At 37.2% G+C, this 18,049-nt stretch overlaps 1 protein-coding gene across 1 annotated transcript in view; it reads right to left on the reverse strand.

Annotated features, from left to right (window-relative positions):
* LOC128192715 (low-density lipoprotein receptor-related protein 2-like) overlaps window positions 1-18,049 on the reverse strand; it is a 52,115-nt gene that overhangs the window by 7,096 nt on the left and 26,970 nt on the right. Inside the window, exons 28-66 of the mRNA XM_052865618.1 lie at window positions 17,824-18,008; window positions 15,580-15,808; window positions 14,984-15,170; window positions 14,209-14,337; window positions 13,784-13,956; window positions 13,413-13,666; window positions 13,030-13,204; window positions 12,428-12,653; window positions 11,788-11,961; window positions 11,596-11,694; window positions 11,092-11,298; window positions 10,778-10,913; window positions 10,408-10,579; window positions 10,150-10,263; window positions 9,811-9,919; window positions 9,581-9,706; window positions 9,176-9,412; window positions 8,833-9,013; window positions 8,427-8,582; window positions 8,161-8,282; window positions 7,832-7,942; window positions 7,222-7,488; window positions 6,934-7,050; window positions 6,609-6,731; window positions 6,374-6,520; window positions 5,876-5,977; window positions 5,485-5,616; window positions 5,006-5,263; window positions 4,522-4,638; window positions 4,309-4,431; window positions 4,002-4,127; window positions 3,776-3,907; window positions 3,430-3,688; window positions 3,093-3,224; window positions 2,729-2,899; window positions 2,208-2,431; window positions 1,581-1,829; window positions 950-1,189; window positions 152-277 (exon numbers count right to left, since the gene is read on the reverse strand). Coding sequence (XP_052721578.1) covers window positions 152-277; window positions 950-1,189; window positions 1,581-1,829; window positions 2,208-2,431; window positions 2,729-2,899; window positions 3,093-3,224; window positions 3,430-3,688; window positions 3,776-3,907; window positions 4,002-4,127; window positions 4,309-4,431; window positions 4,522-4,638; window positions 5,006-5,263; window positions 5,485-5,616; window positions 5,876-5,977; window positions 6,374-6,520; window positions 6,609-6,731; window positions 6,934-7,050; window positions 7,222-7,488; window positions 7,832-7,942; window positions 8,161-8,282; window positions 8,427-8,582; window positions 8,833-9,013; window positions 9,176-9,412; window positions 9,581-9,706; window positions 9,811-9,919; window positions 10,150-10,263; window positions 10,408-10,579; window positions 10,778-10,913; window positions 11,092-11,298; window positions 11,596-11,694; window positions 11,788-11,961; window positions 12,428-12,653; window positions 13,030-13,204; window positions 13,413-13,666; window positions 13,784-13,956; window positions 14,209-14,337; window positions 14,984-15,170; window positions 15,580-15,808; window positions 17,824-18,008 — 6,547 coding nt within the window. The remainder of the gene's footprint in view (window positions 1-151; window positions 278-949; window positions 1,190-1,580; window positions 1,830-2,207; window positions 2,432-2,728; window positions 2,900-3,092; window positions 3,225-3,429; window positions 3,689-3,775; window positions 3,908-4,001; window positions 4,128-4,308; window positions 4,432-4,521; window positions 4,639-5,005; window positions 5,264-5,484; window positions 5,617-5,875; window positions 5,978-6,373; window positions 6,521-6,608; window positions 6,732-6,933; window positions 7,051-7,221; window positions 7,489-7,831; window positions 7,943-8,160; window positions 8,283-8,426; window positions 8,583-8,832; window positions 9,014-9,175; window positions 9,413-9,580; window positions 9,707-9,810; window positions 9,920-10,149; window positions 10,264-10,407; window positions 10,580-10,777; window positions 10,914-11,091; window positions 11,299-11,595; window positions 11,695-11,787; window positions 11,962-12,427; window positions 12,654-13,029; window positions 13,205-13,412; window positions 13,667-13,783; window positions 13,957-14,208; window positions 14,338-14,983; window positions 15,171-15,579; window positions 15,809-17,823; window positions 18,009-18,049) is intronic.

Here is an 18,049-nt window from a genome sequence, read left to right on the forward strand (position 1 = left end):
CTAATCCTAAACTAATGTTCACCTTTTACATGTAGCTAATAAAATTTTGTTAATTTTAAAAAAGTATGTCCAAAGTTACAGTAGACAAAGATATAGATAGACCTTCATGTAAAACATTATAAACCTGATCTGGGCAGGAGAAATAACTTACCACAGTTCCACTCTTTCTTTTCATCGGAGCCGTCCCCACAGTCATCGTCGTAGTCACAATGCCAGGAGGAGGGGATACATTTTCCATTGTCACAGGTAAACTGGTGGGAGTCGCATGTTCTGTTACCTGTTAACACCAGAGATAGCAACATACACAAAATCATATTTAAGGAATTAAAACATCACAAACACCATCAACAGCATACAACAAAATGAGGCCCAAGGGGAACATCACTCACCTAAATAACACTTCTTGTTTCTCTTTCGAAAATTTTAAATATGAAACTCTTCTAAATTATTGTAAAACTTGCAAGAATTCTAATATGTTCCAATATATAAAACAATATGAAAAACGAAGATCACTGAAACCTACTTTTGAAACATCATATCCTAACTTCTAAGATGCTCTCTTGAACCTAAGGCTCAGGTGAGCTAAAACACATCATAAAAGGAAGAAACAAATCATAACTACTTCTGTTTCAACTAGTAAAAAAATCCTTAACTTTACAACAGAAGGAAGATAGGGCAAATGTATAAAGGGTTATTTTTCGCCCCTTTTAAATTTCGCTCTTCTACACCTGCAAACAGTTTCACCCCATCCTGAATTCGCCCAGATGCAGCTGTGTTTTAAGAGATTGGAATTTGCCCAGTTTTAAATTCGCCCGCTAACAACGAGGCCAAAAGAGATAAAACAGGAGTGAACATTTCCCTGTATACAGTAGCAAGATACACAATGCATCAAGAAGGAAACAATTCAGATTTTTTTAATTTCTACAGAAAAAAAAAATGGTTTTCTTACCACAGATGGAGGAGTCTTCCTCACTATTGTCCCCGCAGTCATCGTCCCCATCACACACCCAGCCCTGGGGGATACACTTGTTGTTGCCACACTTGAACTGGAAGTGCTCACATTGTCTGTTCTCACAGTTCTCCTCGTCCGAGTTATCTCCACAGTCGTCGTGGAGGTCACACACACTGAAGGCGTACGTACAGTTCTTGTTCTTGCACTGGAACTGGCCCGGAGCACAGTGATTGGCAGCTGATATAGAAAGACAACATTAAGGTAGATAATATTTTCTATAATATTCTTTTTGTTTGAAAAAATGGCCATTTATCATTTAAATAAAATGAACATGTCATTGAATAATCTACGTAAAATTCAAACTACAAAAGTACATGCATACCACATCACTGGATTTTTATCCAAATGCTGATTTTGTGAGTATAAACTCAAATGAAAAACATTCAGCTGCAAATTAATCGTTTTCTTATTTTCATCAATTCAAAAATTACAAAAAATATGATTGCCCAATACCTACTGTGGAAACAAAATGCAAAATTTGCATTTGAAGAAAATAACAATCGCACATCATATTAACTGTATCACTAAAATTGGGTTGAACAAATCTAAGCTGTAAAAAGTTACATACGACAGTCTTCAGGCTCATCCGAGTTATCCAGACAGTCCTTTTCTCCGTCACATTTCCAGATTTTAGGGATGCACCTATCGTCTGTGATTCCACACCGGAACTGGCTTCTGCTGCAGTTAGCTACACAAGTTTTCAGATCCACACTCAGCAAAAAGTCATTTGGGCAGTTACAGGTGTAGTTCTTACCCCCAGGTCCAATCAAACACAGGTGAGAGCATCCCCCATTGTTGTTCCCACATGGATTAATACCTAGAATTGTTTATATTGTATAAATTTATTATCTTCTTCTAACACATCTACATACAGAAATAGTTTTGAGGTTTAAATTAATGAATACAAACAAAGGGTATAGAGATTCCTAAATCTGAATTTAGCATAAAATTTATTCGGAAAATTTAATTTTCTTATTTTGATTCAAAGAAGCAGTCTACTGGAAATAACATGTTTTTCAACTAGTATCACACCCCAATATATGGCTCAATTTTATTTACATGACATATACATGTACTTGTAAGAAATCTCATTTAACCATTTAAGTCTACAGTGTTCTGTTCTTATTTAACATCATGATACATTACTTTGCTTAATAGATAAAATTTTCGATTTTGATATGAAGAGAGGTGAGACCTTTGGGTTGCTGTAAGGGGTGGTAGATGTGGATGTCCATGGGTCGGTGGGTGACGTGTTGAAGCACTGTGTGATTGGCCCCCGTGAATCTATTGGCTTTCTCCACAGACTTGTGGTTCCAGTCGGTCCAGTACATGAAGTCTTCAAACAGCGTGATGGCAAAGGGGTGGGGCACTTTACCCTGCATCACAATGTGTCTGTTTGTTCCATCTGTGTTAGCATATCTGAGAAGGAAAAGCATATGAATATACATAAGTAAGAGCTTTTCTATATAAACCCATCGTCGGAAACCAAAGGTTTGTTCCTTTCTCCATCATAGGCTTCCGACAATGATACTAACCATGACTTCGTTTCCAAGAGATACAGCTAAACGCTAAACATAATTATCTTAATACATGTATTTATTGAATATGCCATGCATACACATCAAATCATTCTTTTTGTATTTACTAAATACATTGAATGTACAAACATCCAAATTTTTTTTTCTTAAACTGTTGTAATATTTCTAAAAGACTCACTCAATGTAATCTAGATGAGCATCTCCCCACCACAGTCTGCCATTGACGATGTCTACAGCCAGAGCGTTGGGCCAGCCAAGCTTATTGGTGATCACTTTGGAAGCATTGATTCCATTCATCCCTATGCATCCAATATACGGCGTAACAGCCCAATCTGTCCAGTAGGCATAACTAAAAACACCCAAAACAGTTCTAATAACCTTATCTGGTATCAGAATAGGGATATGATGTCATTCAACATATAAGATAATCATTCTGTACTTTATGGTTGATTTATTACATTATAAGCCACACTTTATGGTTGATTTATTACATTATAAGCCACACTTTATGGTTGATTTATTACATTATAAGCCACACCCACCCCCTGATTGGATCCACTACGAAAGCCCTGGGGTTCTTCATGAATCCTCCCTTGAATAGAGTCAGCCTACTGGTCCCATTCATCTCCGTCACGTATATGGACTGTTTTCTGCTGTCCACCCAGTACACTTTTCTGTGGTAGCCAAATCAATCATTGAAAAAAAATCCAAGATAAACTTACAAATTATAATAAAGTTCAAAAGTATTTTGCCCAAATTATGGGGCTTTGACTTATTTACATTTAAGTATGACAGGATAATATTGTAGCTTAATTTTAATGGTTTTTAAGAAACAAAGTTTTAACCCCAATGACGTTCACTATTTTTGTATGGTATTACCGTCCAATCCAGTCCACAGCAAGTCCCTCAGCTCCAAGCATACTGTGTCGGACAATCACCTCCTTATTGGTCCCGTTCAGGTGCATCCTGTACATCTTCTTGGCCCTGACGTCTGTAAAGTACATCCTGTCCTCCCTGTAGTCAAAGTCAAAGCCCACCACATTGTCAAAGCCCTGGGACACACGCCGGTAGTTCTTGCCGTCCGTGGACAGTTCCCGGATGTAGTACTTGTTGGTGAATATCAACCAGGGGGTGACATCTAAAAATAGAAATACCACCATTATCGCAGGCAGAAATTTAAACAACAATTCATGAAACCAGACTTTGGTATATCTTCAGTACTCACTGTCAGTTTTTTTGCAGGATCGGCCATTGATTTCTTTCTTGAAGCCATTCTCACATTTACAGGTGTAGTTGCCAGGGGAGTTAATGCAGGTCTGACTGCAGGACCCAGGCACCTCTGTACACTCATTAATGTCTGCCAAATACACACACAAACAGATATTTGTGGATGCAATAAGAAATAATATTTCAAAGGACAGATACACAAAAGGTGAGTATTGTTGACCTACCCTCACAGCTCTTTTTGTCGGTCTGGAGTTTGTAGCCTGGGTCACATTCACAGACAAAGCTGGTGATGGTGTCTCTACACTTGTGCTCACAATTGTTGGTCAGAATGGACTCACACTCATTGACATCTACACAACACAGCGTACATATGGATTAAGATCAACATAAGTTTTTCATATCAAAACTGTTTAATACGAATGCAAATTTACACCTTATTCTATTAATCTCCTGTATAAACTTGTACATATACATGTATATTCAATGTTTCCTAACACTTAGTATTTTGCTGGAGGTGCTACCAGTACTCACTGCATTTGTTTTCATCCGACTCGTCTTCACAGTCATATTCTTTGTTGCACACCAACTTATAGTCAATACATTTTCCATTCTTACACTGGAACTCTCCATTGGGACACTTGTTCTCTGTGTGAGCTGTTCATCAACAAAATAAGCCTTAATAGACATTTAATTAGATTGTAGTAAATATCAATAGTTGTTTGATCTTGTGTTACAATGACTTACTGCAGTTCTTCTCATCTGAGTTATCTGTGCAGTCATTGTCACCATCACACACGTATCTTCCTGCTATGCAGCGCTTGTTGTCACACTCAAACTTCCCCTCATTACAGAGGGGATATTCTACAAACAAAATCATATAATATCATCATTTAAAATATTCACTACAAATTTTATTTCACATTATTCAAATGAATGCATGTATCGATACACTACAGATATTATTACTGCATGTACACTACAGATATATCATTGCATGTAGACTACATATATCATATCATTGCATGTACACTATAGATATATCATCATAGCCTATACACTAGATATCTCATCAATGTATGTACAATATATTAAATATCATATCATTGCATGTACACTACAGGTATTTTATCATTACATGTACACTACCAATATCATACCACTGATGATATTACAGATACATGAGAACATGTATCTCATTATTACAAGAGTTTTGGCTGTAGTCACTTACTGCAGGCCTCCGTCTCGTCCGATCCATCCCCACAGTCTTGTTCATGGTCGCAGTGGAAGTGCTGGGCGATACAGATACCGTTGGTGCACTGGAACTCGCCAGGCTGACAGGTGCGGCTTGTACAATTCATCATCTCGTCCTCACCCTTCACACAGTTCTTGACGCCATCACACACTAGGCGTTTGTCAATGCAGGAATAGCGGCCGGACAGTTTGTTGGACTCACAGGTAAACGTGTCAGCAGGGCAAGCTCTTTCCACTGTAATCAAAATCAAAAGTTGTTATATCCTAATTCTGGAGGATTGGTTTTACATATTACATGAGCATTTTATATAAATTTTTCTCTTTTTCATTACCTATTCATTAACTTTTTAGAACTTGGAAATTTGTTTTAAAATAAGTACTAAGTAGTTTCTTTTACATGTAGTATGAATTCGCTAACTTTAATTAGACTCCATTTTATATCTTTACAACACTGACCACACTTGAGTTCTGGGGCTTCATCCGAGTTATCCATGCAATCATCATCTCCATCACACACCCATCTCTTGGATATACAGCGACCATTGGCACAGGTAAACTGGTTACTGGAACAGGTGTTGTTTGTCTTCTCTAAAGTAAATCAATTTCATGAATATAATAATACACATTTATACTTATGTACCACAAAAAATATTACTCAAGTTTAATTTCGCCATGTGATTTCAAACACAGATAAATGATCTAATAAATTTGCCAAAAAATCAGCATTTAAAGAGCTGGCAAATGGGACAGAAATAAATAACCTGCATATAGTTTGCCATATATTTATTTATTTTGTACCAAACTAAAGCTGACAGTTGATATCAACTGTTAGGTCGTACAAACTCACTACAGTCTGGCATTTCATCCTCTCCCATTCCACAGTCATCGTCTCCATCACAGTACCAGTTCATGGGGATACATTTGTGTGTAATCTTACATTCATAGTAACCTATTAGAAATAAAAGTTTCTAAATCAAATACACTGTTTTTAAAAATATGACATTTCTGGTACAAGCATTTATAAACAAGAAGCATTCCTCTCTCACACAGATCAAAATTAAAGTTTTGCTTAGAATTTGACCGCCTAAGGAGGTCGCTAATATCAAACATCCAGTAAGCATTTGCCTTCCTTCATCAGTTTTTTTTAACCATATAGAGATGTACATTTATTTATAATATCTTAATTTTCAGTGCTGTTCTCAGAAGTTTCACAGCATATTTTACCATCAAAGCTGCCCAAAAATTACATTTCTCAATTGTACATGTTCAATGTGTAATCCTATTTTGATTAAGACTTTCAGTTTCTTATTTCATCAAGTACCACCTACTGTCTCTAGTATCTTACCATCAGTACAAGCCACCGATTTACAGAACAGAGGGTTCTCATCCGAGTTATCTCCACAGTCGTCATCCCCATCACAGAGATAGCGGCGAGCCAGACACTTGTTGCTGTTGGGGCACTTTGTCTTTCCTTTCTCACAGGGACGATCCGCTACAGAAGAGAACACATACAATTGTGTTCATTAAACACAAAGGAAACTCAACTCTTACATTAATTGTAGGGCAAGAATAAGACTTACGACATTGGATTTCATCTGTTTTGTTGCCATCTCGACAATTGTCTTCTCCATTGCAGACCAAGTTTTTGCTAATGCATCGGAAGTTCTTGCACTCAAATTGCTTGTCTGTGCACTTTGGATAATCTACCAAAATAAAGCAAGATTTATGACAAATATATGAACTAATCTTATAGTTTTTCTGAAGCTTTTAACACCTTCATGTTGTAAAACTACTAAAAAACTGCTAAAATATCCTTTTCAACACAAATATGAAACGTTGCAAGTATGCCTTTCAAATGCAGAAATATGTAGTCTTGTATGAACAATTTCTTAGTCTTTGACGTACCACAGTCCATTTCATCCGAGCCATCTTTGCAGTCGTCATCATAATCACAGCGGTACTGGGGCTGAATACACCGCCCATTGTTACACCGGAAAAAGGTCGGGTCACAAACATGGGTTGCTGTCATGGCAATAAAATAATGAAATCTTACTACATTTGTACAATAATCTATCAATCCAACTAAAAATATCATTACTTCAATAACTGCATTTAATCACTGAAGTCATTATAACTTTAGATTGCTGTTTTTTGCACATTGCACCTAGTGCAGTTTCTGATTTTTCTACTCACCACACATATTCTGATTTTCATCAAATCCATCGCTACAGTCTGGGTCCGAGTCACACACCCACTTGTAGCTGAGGCACTGCCCGTTGCTGCACACAAAGCGGTTGGATTTACAGGTGTGGTTGCTGGGTACACACATCTTGCCTCCGTTGCCCAGTTTGTAGGTCACACCATCTGTCTCGGGACACTTACACTCAGCCTGACCGTCTGGAGCGGGGTGACAGCTGTGACTACAGCCGCCATTAAACGGAGTACAGGGGTCATTGTCACCTGAAATTCATTATAGTATATCCCCTGTTATTACCAGTTCTACATTTTCATTAGGGTAATTCATACTAAAGTCATGTAACTTCAATTCAAATGCTCTACATGAACAGTGTACTGCTTGTTTTATGCATTAAGAAATTCTGTTTTATCTCCACACATGATAGAATTTGTTTTTGTTATACTAAACATCATATATTAACAGTAATGATCATTCAGACAGTAAATACCCCCAATTTTTTATGCAATATGTAAGAGATTCACAAATATATTTCCCTTCGTATTTCATGGACCTAAACATTTTAACAGCCCATATTTACAATATATTATCCATTACTGAAAGACTTACATTTTTGCCTGCGGGGAGAGAAGACGGTAATTCCCATTGGACGATTCAAAATTCCTTCCACCATGACCACCATATTAGCCCCTGTGTGTTTTTCAGCCCTATACACACCATCTACAACATAAATTTCATGGAAAAATATTTCAAAGGATGTTATCAGATATAAAATCTACTTTCAATTTCTGGTGCTGCACAGTAATGAAGTATTGGACCAGTAGTAAGTAATATTTCAACGGATATTATCAGAAATAAAATCTACTTTCAATTTCTGGTGTTGCACAATAATACAGTTTTAGACCTCTCCAGTAGTAAAGAAATCTAGTGCTACTCACGAAGAGTCCAGTCTGTCCAGTACACATAATGACCAAACACAGTCATGGAGTAGGGGTGGACAGTGGACTGTACGATGATCTCTCGGTACTGTCCATTGAAGTTCGCCCTCTCTATTCTGTCTCTACATGTTAATCACAATTCAAAGCACTCTCCATTACTGGGAAAAATTTTGACCACACATAATGATTTAAAACTACCAAATCTGAATGCCAAAAATCTATTGGATAGCACTTGTTTGTAGTATAGAAAATGGTCTTGTACAAACCTCAGGGCATCTGCCCAGTAAATCATGTCCTCGTCGTAATCAATAGAAAGCCCGTTGGGCCAGCCTAAGTCAGTCTTCACAATGGTTTTACGTAGATTGCCAGCCATGGTGCTCCTCTCTATCTTGGGATGAGTCCAGTCTGTCCAGAACAGCAAACTACAAAAAATTTTGATTCATCATAACAATCATCTACAATAACTAATTCATTTTTTCTGCAAGTAGGTCACAAAGTGTACATGTACATGTCAAAAAAAAACATTATATTGTATGTCTGTACATTGAGCACTTAGGTTGATTGGTATGCTGTATAAGCATGTAAAAAAAATTAAATTTGGCATGAGACTATTCCATTTAAACAGAGCATAAAATACATATGTCATGTTTGATATTTCTTCACAGTACTGACCCCTGGCAAGGATGGACAGCCACGGCTCTAGGGGTGGCCACATGGCTGAGGGGGGTCTTATGTGTCTTGTTGAGGGTCATACTCATAATCTGACCAGTAAACACATCGGACCAGTAGACCTTCTTCCCTACCCAATCTACAGCCAGCCCCTCAGCTGTAGCTGAGTTAGCTCTGGGACTTCCTGGAAGTATACATGTAAATCTTGTTTGTCCACATGTAAATATATCTGTATTCTAAAACAGTTGTTTAATTAACACATAAAAAGACAAGGAAAAACTTGTGTATTATTTGAAAATGAAGAAAGATAGCTTCATTATGATATCCTTTTTTATTTGCAGCATACCAGAGTCATTTCCAGTCTTTGCCATATCTTCAATGTCATTGGTACCCATTTTGACCCTACCAATGGACCGTCTCAAAACCTGTGAGAAATAGATGTAACTCTCATCATAGTCGAAGTCCACAGCGACCACTCCAAATAGTCCCTTGACCGGGGGTATAGGGGCAGACTTAATCCTGGGATCCAGAGACACACTGATTATTTCCGTTTCTGCTGCCACCACAAGGTACTCGTTAGGAGCTGGAAAACAGAAGTATATACTGGAATATCTATTGCAATAGCTGATGAAGTGACTGATTGAATGGTTGATCCATCAAAACTATTTTTTATTTTGAGTTTTTATTATATTAGTGATTCCAAAAATTTTTTGGTCAAATAAAGTAAATATGAGAAAAAATATGTTGATACCATTGCAGGATTTCCCGTTTTTATCCAAGACACCCGTGGCACACTGACATTTAGGCTCCGTCTTGTTTGGGAAGGAGAAGCAGAGCTGTTCGCAGCCTCCATTGTTTTCACTACATGGGCTGGACACTATAATATTAAGTAACAAACGTACCGATGAGTAAAATAATGATAACGCAGTACAATGAATCGTGGGGTTATTCAAACACTTTATTTTTGTGATGTTTCCTTACCATTTGGCTGAACAGAAACATGGAAGATTGCAATATCTCGTAACATTTCCAAATTATTCTTTACTACAATCGCTCTAGAGTTTTCCATGTTTTTTCTGGCTTTAAATACCTGAAAAATTTATATCATATACAATCATGTTATGAATACATCATTAATTTTAATGAAAGACAACCTGTATAACTCTTATGAATTTTTTTCTAAGAACAGGCAGTGTTTTTCCATGGTGAATATACCATTATTTAGTTATTAAATTGATCAATATTTTCATAAATAGCATTGGAACTGGAACCAAGCCAGAAATAATTTGCAATAACTTGGAAATACATCAAAATCCCTACTTTCTTCAGATTGCGATCTACCCAGTACATGTAATCATCTTTGATGGCTATTCCAAATGGTGAAGGGAGGTTACTCTTGACATACTTTCTGTTTCCTCCACTGAAGGACATTTTCTGCAGACAAAAACCAAACAAATTAAAACAAAACTCAGATACACTAACTCACATATAGTTAGAAGTAAAATATGTAAATACATGTATATAAGTATTTCAGCTCAACATACACTCTATAAGTAAATACAAGTATAAGACTCAGACCTGAATGGCGTCCACTCTGGAGTCGACCCAGTAAACTTCGTGGGTTGTGATGTCAATGGTGATTCCCCGCGGATATATGATCCCGTGCTTCACAAGAACAGTCCTGTTACTGCCATCCAGATGGGATCTCTCTATCTTAGGGAACTGACCCTGGTCCAACCAATACAAATATCTACAGAGAAACAAAATTATGCATGTGTTCAAAATTTAATTTTGTCAAAAACAGATATTCCTAACTTAAAAACCTTTGGTCAAAATAATGAAGTAATTATCAACTCTAAAGTGAAACATCATTACAGGCTATTGCGTCCCATGCTTTACGAAGACAATATTAATATATTAGGCTGTTAGATATAAAAGGTGCCCTGACCTTTTGATGGGGTTGACAGCCAGGGCTCTTGGAGTAGCCTCTTTCTCCTGGAACAATATCATTCGGTGGGTTCCATTCATCCTGCTCACTTCCATGTAGGTCACATAGTTCTTGGAGTTGGTGAAATATAAATTTCCTGTGAAGAAAAAACTTATATTAAGAACTTCAAATTGAACAGTCACAGACAAAATCTGCATTGAAAACATATTTACATGTAACCATTATCCAATATATTCGCTAGGAATATCCTGCCTTGTTAGCTGTGTTTTATATACCAATTTATAAAAACTTCTACTATGTTAAGATCTACATGCCTGCAATCCAGTCGACAGCGATTCCTTTGATGCCCTCTCCTGACTTTATTCCAATGCCATCCACCACGATCTCCTCATATCCGGACCCATCCACACGAATCCGTCGGATTCCATTGTTGTTGCCCAGTTTCAAACCTGTGGGGTCGTAGTCACACCAGTATATGTGCTGGCCAGCCACATGGACATCCACATGTAAAGCTACACGGTCTGCAAAACATTTTAACAACATGTTACTCAGTACTAAACTTTTGTTAAAGGACTACCGTAATTGTAATTTGAATCATAAATTTTATGAAATGGATTCAGTCCATAATGAAAGGGATAAAACAACAACATAAAGTTTGGCTCCAGATGTGCTCCTTTTTGACTGGTATGTGAAATTAACATTTTTTAATTCTTAAATTTATGCTCGTTTACAGTAAAATTTATGAGGAGATAAATTGTGTGGGTTTGAGGAGGACGTGAGAAATCAACTAATTTTTCAGTACTTTCATCAAAAGTTACCTGGCCCTCTGATAGGAACCATGGCATCGTTGTGACCCGGAATCAGAGAAAATCCTCGAATCACCTCCAGCATCGACACCACTGCAAAAGTGTCCTCCACTGAAATATACACATGTACACACTGAATCAGCACACAAACGTGAGTATATGTACCGGTACACTTATAAGCCGCAATGGATGATCTTTACATACTCTGGCATTTCCCAGTGGTGGAGTTCATCTGGAATCCTGTGGAACACTGACAGAGGTTCTTCCAGCGGAACTGTCCGGGCCCCGGGAGACAGAGCTGTTCACAGTTCCCGTAGCTCATCTTCCTGACAGCGGACACCTCCCCAAACTTCACCACACAGCCATGCGGCTGTACATCTGTTAAAACCACATGTAGATTAGAGTGAGTGAATTGACTCACTGGTATCAATCCAAATAAATGTTTATATCTCTACAAAAATCTGTTGTACAATGGGAAGTTATCCCTTTTATTTCTTTATATTCATTTTCTATCAATATTGCTAGGTGTTTAAGAACTACCCTGACCTCTGTGATAGCAGGAAACCCCAAAATCTCACAATGTGACCATAACAATTTTAAAACTACAGGCACACAAAGTTTCATGACAGTTTTTTTTGAAGTTTTACTCTTCAACCATCATTCATGAATTTTATGCTAAATTTTACTGGAGTGGGTTAGTTGTTAATAGCATCCCACACTTAAGGTATGCCAAAGCCAATTCTTGCCAAATACAATCTGATTAAAATCAGCTATTCTAATATAGAACAACCAGCTTCGAGGTTGTGCAAATATTAAATCATTAATTAAATAAATGTACAAGTACTTTTTTGATGGAGTTGTCTGTAGATTTTCAGTCCATGAAGCATGACAATATTTGTCTTGACAACTTGCTTCTTAGCATTAGGGGAATTAAGTGGTAGAGAGAAGATGGATTCAAAGTCAGCATCCACATAGTACAGTTTGTCTCTAAACACAGCAATCCCCCTGGGGTGACTCAGGTGGTTCAAAAACACGGTCACACTGCGGGGCCGTATTCCACATCTCATAATCTGAGAACAAGAGAAATGTCATTATTAGTATGTTAAAATTTCTGTAGAATTATCATAATTTGTTGAGCACTAAATTTAGTGGATTTTCTTGTTGAACTTATCCACTAAAATCACATTTTTTTCATCTAAGAAGGAAACACAACAACACTTTTTAAAGGTAGAGTTACTTCTGTCCATGAATTAACTGTGTGTTTTTCAAAAATCCCCAAAAATTGATACTCACAAATTTTAATGAAAGCACAGAATTGTGAACAGGATGAGCAGAACAATTTAAAACTTTGGCATTTTTTTCATATTCAACAATGAGAAAATATCCATAAAAAATCTTTGTGTTTAAACAAATGAAAGCGGAACAAGTGTCAATGGGAATTCTAACCCACTGTCTGCCGGAGTCTGTCCAGTACAAAGTCTCTGTGTTTCTGTCCATTGTAATGTACTCGGGTTTTTCCACGCGTCTTTGAAGGACAACAAACGGGTTACTCCCACTCAAACTCATTCCTCCAATCTTGGAAGGCAGCCCATTTCCTCCTTGGTCAGCATAGTACAACTTTCTATAACCAACACAATACATAGTATTTATTTCATACAGAGATTGTTCTGATTTTGTAAGTCCCCAATGATTTGTAATTTCACAACTGCGACAATGATTTTAGATAAAATCCAGTGCTGTGCCATTGTGGTAAAAATACTGTTTTATGAATCAAAAGACTTCTTTAGTACAGTGTAAAGTTCAATACATTTCATGAAAAATGGACCTACCCATGATCTGGATCTAGCACCAAAGACACGGGCCGGGCACAGTCGTAGTTTTTGCCTGTGTTACTGAGAAGAACTTTCCTGAAGTGATTTTCCCCATCCATCCTCATAACCTCAATCGTCCCTGACTCATCATCTGTCCAATACAGGTTCCTAGCTATCCAGTCCACTGCAATGGCTCGGGGGCTCCCAGAAAACAGAGTAGGATTCATTTCCTTTATTTTTCCAGTTTCTATTGAGATGGCCTTTACAGACGACTGGAAAATAGAAGTCATGTTGGTATCATGAAGGAACTTGAATATGAATCCTAGCGGACCATGTGTAAAAATTCGATTTGATTTAGTGCAGTTAAACCTCTTCTGCCTCTGACTTACATTTCCAACCTCTGGGCTCTGCACTATATACATTGTCTTGTTGAGTGTATCAAAGTCCACGTCCAGGACATTTTGTTTACTAGAGATGGGCAGCACATCATGGATGGTGTTATTGTTGAGGCTTAGCCCTACCAGGCCTGTCTTTGTTATGTACACCAAGTACTCTTGAGTCACTGAAACCACATAAAAACACAAAATAATTCATTTGTCAATCCTTAAATGTATTACAAATTGATTTCATTCACTTCAAATGAAAACAGAAAAAAGGAAACCAACAGAATGATGCCATTAAATGTATAACAAATATTGTTAAACAAAAAAATAAGATAAAATAAGACCAAATCAAAAAAAGAGTTTAATCAACAGATTTAATGAAAAGCGACTAAAAATCTGATTTTTGATTAACAGTACATATTTCATTATACCTTCTCTACAGGTGCTGCTGTCCGAGTTGAGATTCATACCCACAGGACACGCACAGGAGTATCCGGAGCGTTTGTCAGCGGACAGCAGACAGAGATGACTACAGCTGGCCGAGGCACAGGGATTGGTGTCTGTACAGAATAGAAATCTTTATTATGATATTGTAAACCAATAACTTTTATTCATAAAGACTTTGCAATTTACCAAAGATAAACTGGTTTGTGATGTACCACAAACATTTAAAGACTGGTTGTAGAAGAGAAAAATTCATGATGTTAAGGCTCTTGCGAATCTTGCAAAATTTTATGCATTCCAAGCAAATATTTTAAAGTTTGGTTTTTTTCTTCTATGGAATCCTTTGAAATTGAAGTGGATCAATTTTAATGGATTTTCTGGGTATCCCTTATCCATATTTAAGTTTGGTTTTTTTTCCCTATGGAATCGTTGGAAATTGAAGTGGCTCAATATTCATGGATTTTCTGGGTATCCCTTATCCATATTTAACATCCCAAACACATGCATGCAGTCTTTATTCTCCATAGTCTTTATTCTCCACACATACAGGTAATCACTAACATTGCAACCCCATAAACCTCAAAACAAATTTGACAACCCATGAAAAACTGACCACCCAAGTTTGAATGATTCCACATTTTACTGAACCAATAAATTCTCATGTAGTACACAATATTACTGCAAGAAATATTTTGTAATTAAGCTTCTTTTTTTAATTCTAATGGTTATGCTGAGTTAGTATTTCATCTTCAATCGACTTACCCTGAGGGAGAATGACCTGTCGGGCGGGGTGCATGATGGCAATTCCCAGGGGGCGCAAGATAAAGCTGACCACCACATTGCGACCTGCACAGTCAAACTTATTGCATTTGGAGACACGCCCTGCCATCCTGTCTGTCCAGTACATGTAATCCTCAAACACAACCAGGTCATGGGGATGTCTCAAAAACTATAAGCACAATGCTCTTATTATTAAAGACTAGGTGGAATTATAATAAACTTGATCAGTTGATTGATCTACATTATCAATTTACTCAACTGCAACTCAAATAAGGTCCTTCATACAACTATGTTTTGATTTATTTATTTTTTGAAAATGAAAAAAATTATCACGATTTTAAAAAAAAAGGCACAATTATAGTGATTGGTTTATTTCAGTTATTTTTATTACAACAACATTTATATCATCTTAATACAAAGAGATGAACATACAGTAACAATTATTGGTGACTATATATTTTTTTTTTTAATTTTAATCATTTTTCCATAACAACTGCAAAGAGCCCAAAAATATATAAATTTTGATTGTCATGAAAAAAAAAACTTGCGACACAGTTCATAAATTGCTTTACACTTACATGATCATTTGCAAACACCTTCCTTCTCCCAGATCCATCATAATTACAGAACTCGATGAAATCAAGTCTGGCATCTGTAAAGTACAATCTCCTATTGGGGTAGTCCAGTGTCAGCCCATTTGGCCAGTACAAGTTCTCAGAAATGATCACTTTTCTACCAATACCATCCATTCCTGACCGCTCAATCTTTGGGTTCTGTCCCCAGTCAGTCCAGAATAGATATCGAGCTCTGGAAACAAAAACAAATTTTGAAAACATAACAAGAGGCCAATTGGCCTTAACGGTCACCTGAGTAGCATATATCCCATACACAAACTTGTTATGGAGTCTCATGTATGCACCTAATTAATTAGGTTTCATACTGGAGTAGAAAAATTATAAATTTGTAATGACGACCACATTTCAAAAAGAACTGTGAAACCTATAATTTTGGTGAAAAACTAAAAGATCTGGTCTACAAAATCATGAATTCAGTTTTCCTTTCAGGTGTGTGGGAGTAAAGAAGATAATTTTTTAATGTTATATGCATTAACATCTATACATCCATTTTGGCCCTGCCCTAGAGTCAAAACCCATACCCCAGGGGACATGAAAATTAAAATTTCAGTAGAGGACTGCCTGGTAAACATAATTATAAGTCAGTTTCTTTATACAGATGTGTTAGAATAGAGGAAAAGATTTTTAAACATTATATGCATTAACACTATATTGCCATATTGCCCCCCCCCCCCCCCCCCCCCCACGTCCTGAACCCCTGACCAAGGGGCCATGAATTTCACAATTTAGGTAAAGGAGATTGCGGATATCATAACCATGTATTCAGTATTTTGCCCACATCTGTGGGAGTAGAGAAGATTTAATACATTTTTACTATTTGGTCATATTGGCCCCACCCTAGAGCCTGAACCCCTGACCCAGGGGTCATGAATTTCAAAATTTTGATAGAGGGCCTCATGGACATCATAATCATGCATTTAGTTTTTAACAAATATATATGATATAGCAGAGAAGAAGATTTTCTAAGATTTAATACATTTTTACTATTTGGCCATATTGGCCCCACTCTAGAGCCTGAACCCCTGACCAAGGGGTCATGAATTTCACAATTTAGACTGAAGGCTTAATGAACATCATTATCATGCATTTAGTTTTGAATAGATATATATGATAGCAGAGAAGAAGATTTTCTAAGATTTAATACATTTTTACTATTTGGCCATATTGGCCCCACCCTAGAGCCTGAACCACTGACCCAGGGGTCATGAATTTCACAATTTAGGTAGAGGGCTTCATGGACATCATAATCATGCATTTAGTTTTTAAAAAATATATATGGTAGTAGAGAAGAAGATTTTCTAAGATTTAATACATTTTTACTATATGGCCATATTGACCCCACCCTAGAGCCAGAACCCCTGACCCAGGGGCCATAAATTTCACAATTTTGGTAGAGGGCCTCATGGACATTATAACCATGCAACCAGTTTTTTCCTCAGATGCGTGGGAGTAGAGAAGAAGATTTTCTAAGATTTAATACATTTTTACTATTTGATCATATTGGCCCCACCCTAGAGCCAGAACCCCTGACCCAGGGGCCATAAATTTCACAATTTTGGTAGAGGGCCTTATGGACATCATAACCATGCAACCAGTTTTTTCCTCACATGCGTGGGAGTAGAGAAGAAGATTTTTGAAAATTTGGCTTTTTTTGTATATTTGGCCCTGCCTGTGGCACCCCAGGGGTGGTAGAGCCATAAATTTCACAATTTAGATTCTTCTTACCATGGAGATGCTTCACACCAAAAATGGTAACGATTGGCCTGGTAGTTTTCAAGAAGAAGTTAAAAATGTAAAATTGTTAACGCACGACGCACGACGCACAACGCACGACGACGGACGAAGACCAATTGCAATAGGTCACCTGAGTGACTCAGGTCAGTCAGGTGACCTAAAAAACCCAAATAAATGTACTTCAAATAACTTTAACATGATTGTATACAGTAGACCAATTTTTTGTTTGCAACAACTTTATTTAGGGATACACCAGTGGTAAACTGATTTACTCCTCCTTTTTGGAGGAACCTAACCTACATTTACCATCATAAACAGAGACATTAATGGTTTGTTTACAACAATTAATATTCAAGCTTCTAGTAAACCTTGGAAGGTTTTCTCACAATAGTTGGTCTGCAGTATAACTGAGATGCAAAATTGCATAAAGTTTTGTTAAATACTGTACTGTACCCACTGCGGGGATCCACTTCAATGCCGCGGGGGTTAGTTATGTTCTCGCTGAACAGAATTGTCTTCATGCTGCCATCTAGTTTGGCAACTTCAATGGTCTCTACAACGTAGTCATTCCAGTACAAGTTTCCACCAATCCAGTCCACTGCAAGGTCCTCTACTACATTCACTCCTACTTGGAATACCTTCATTATAAAATGTTTATTTTAAGTACTATAGTTATGGC

This window comes from Crassostrea angulata, chromosome 7, assembly GCF_025612915.1.
Source record: "Crassostrea angulata isolate pt1a10 chromosome 7, ASM2561291v2, whole genome shotgun sequence".
In the NCBI taxonomy this organism is placed as follows: domain Eukaryota; kingdom Metazoa; phylum Mollusca; class Bivalvia; order Ostreida; family Ostreidae; genus Magallana; species Magallana angulata.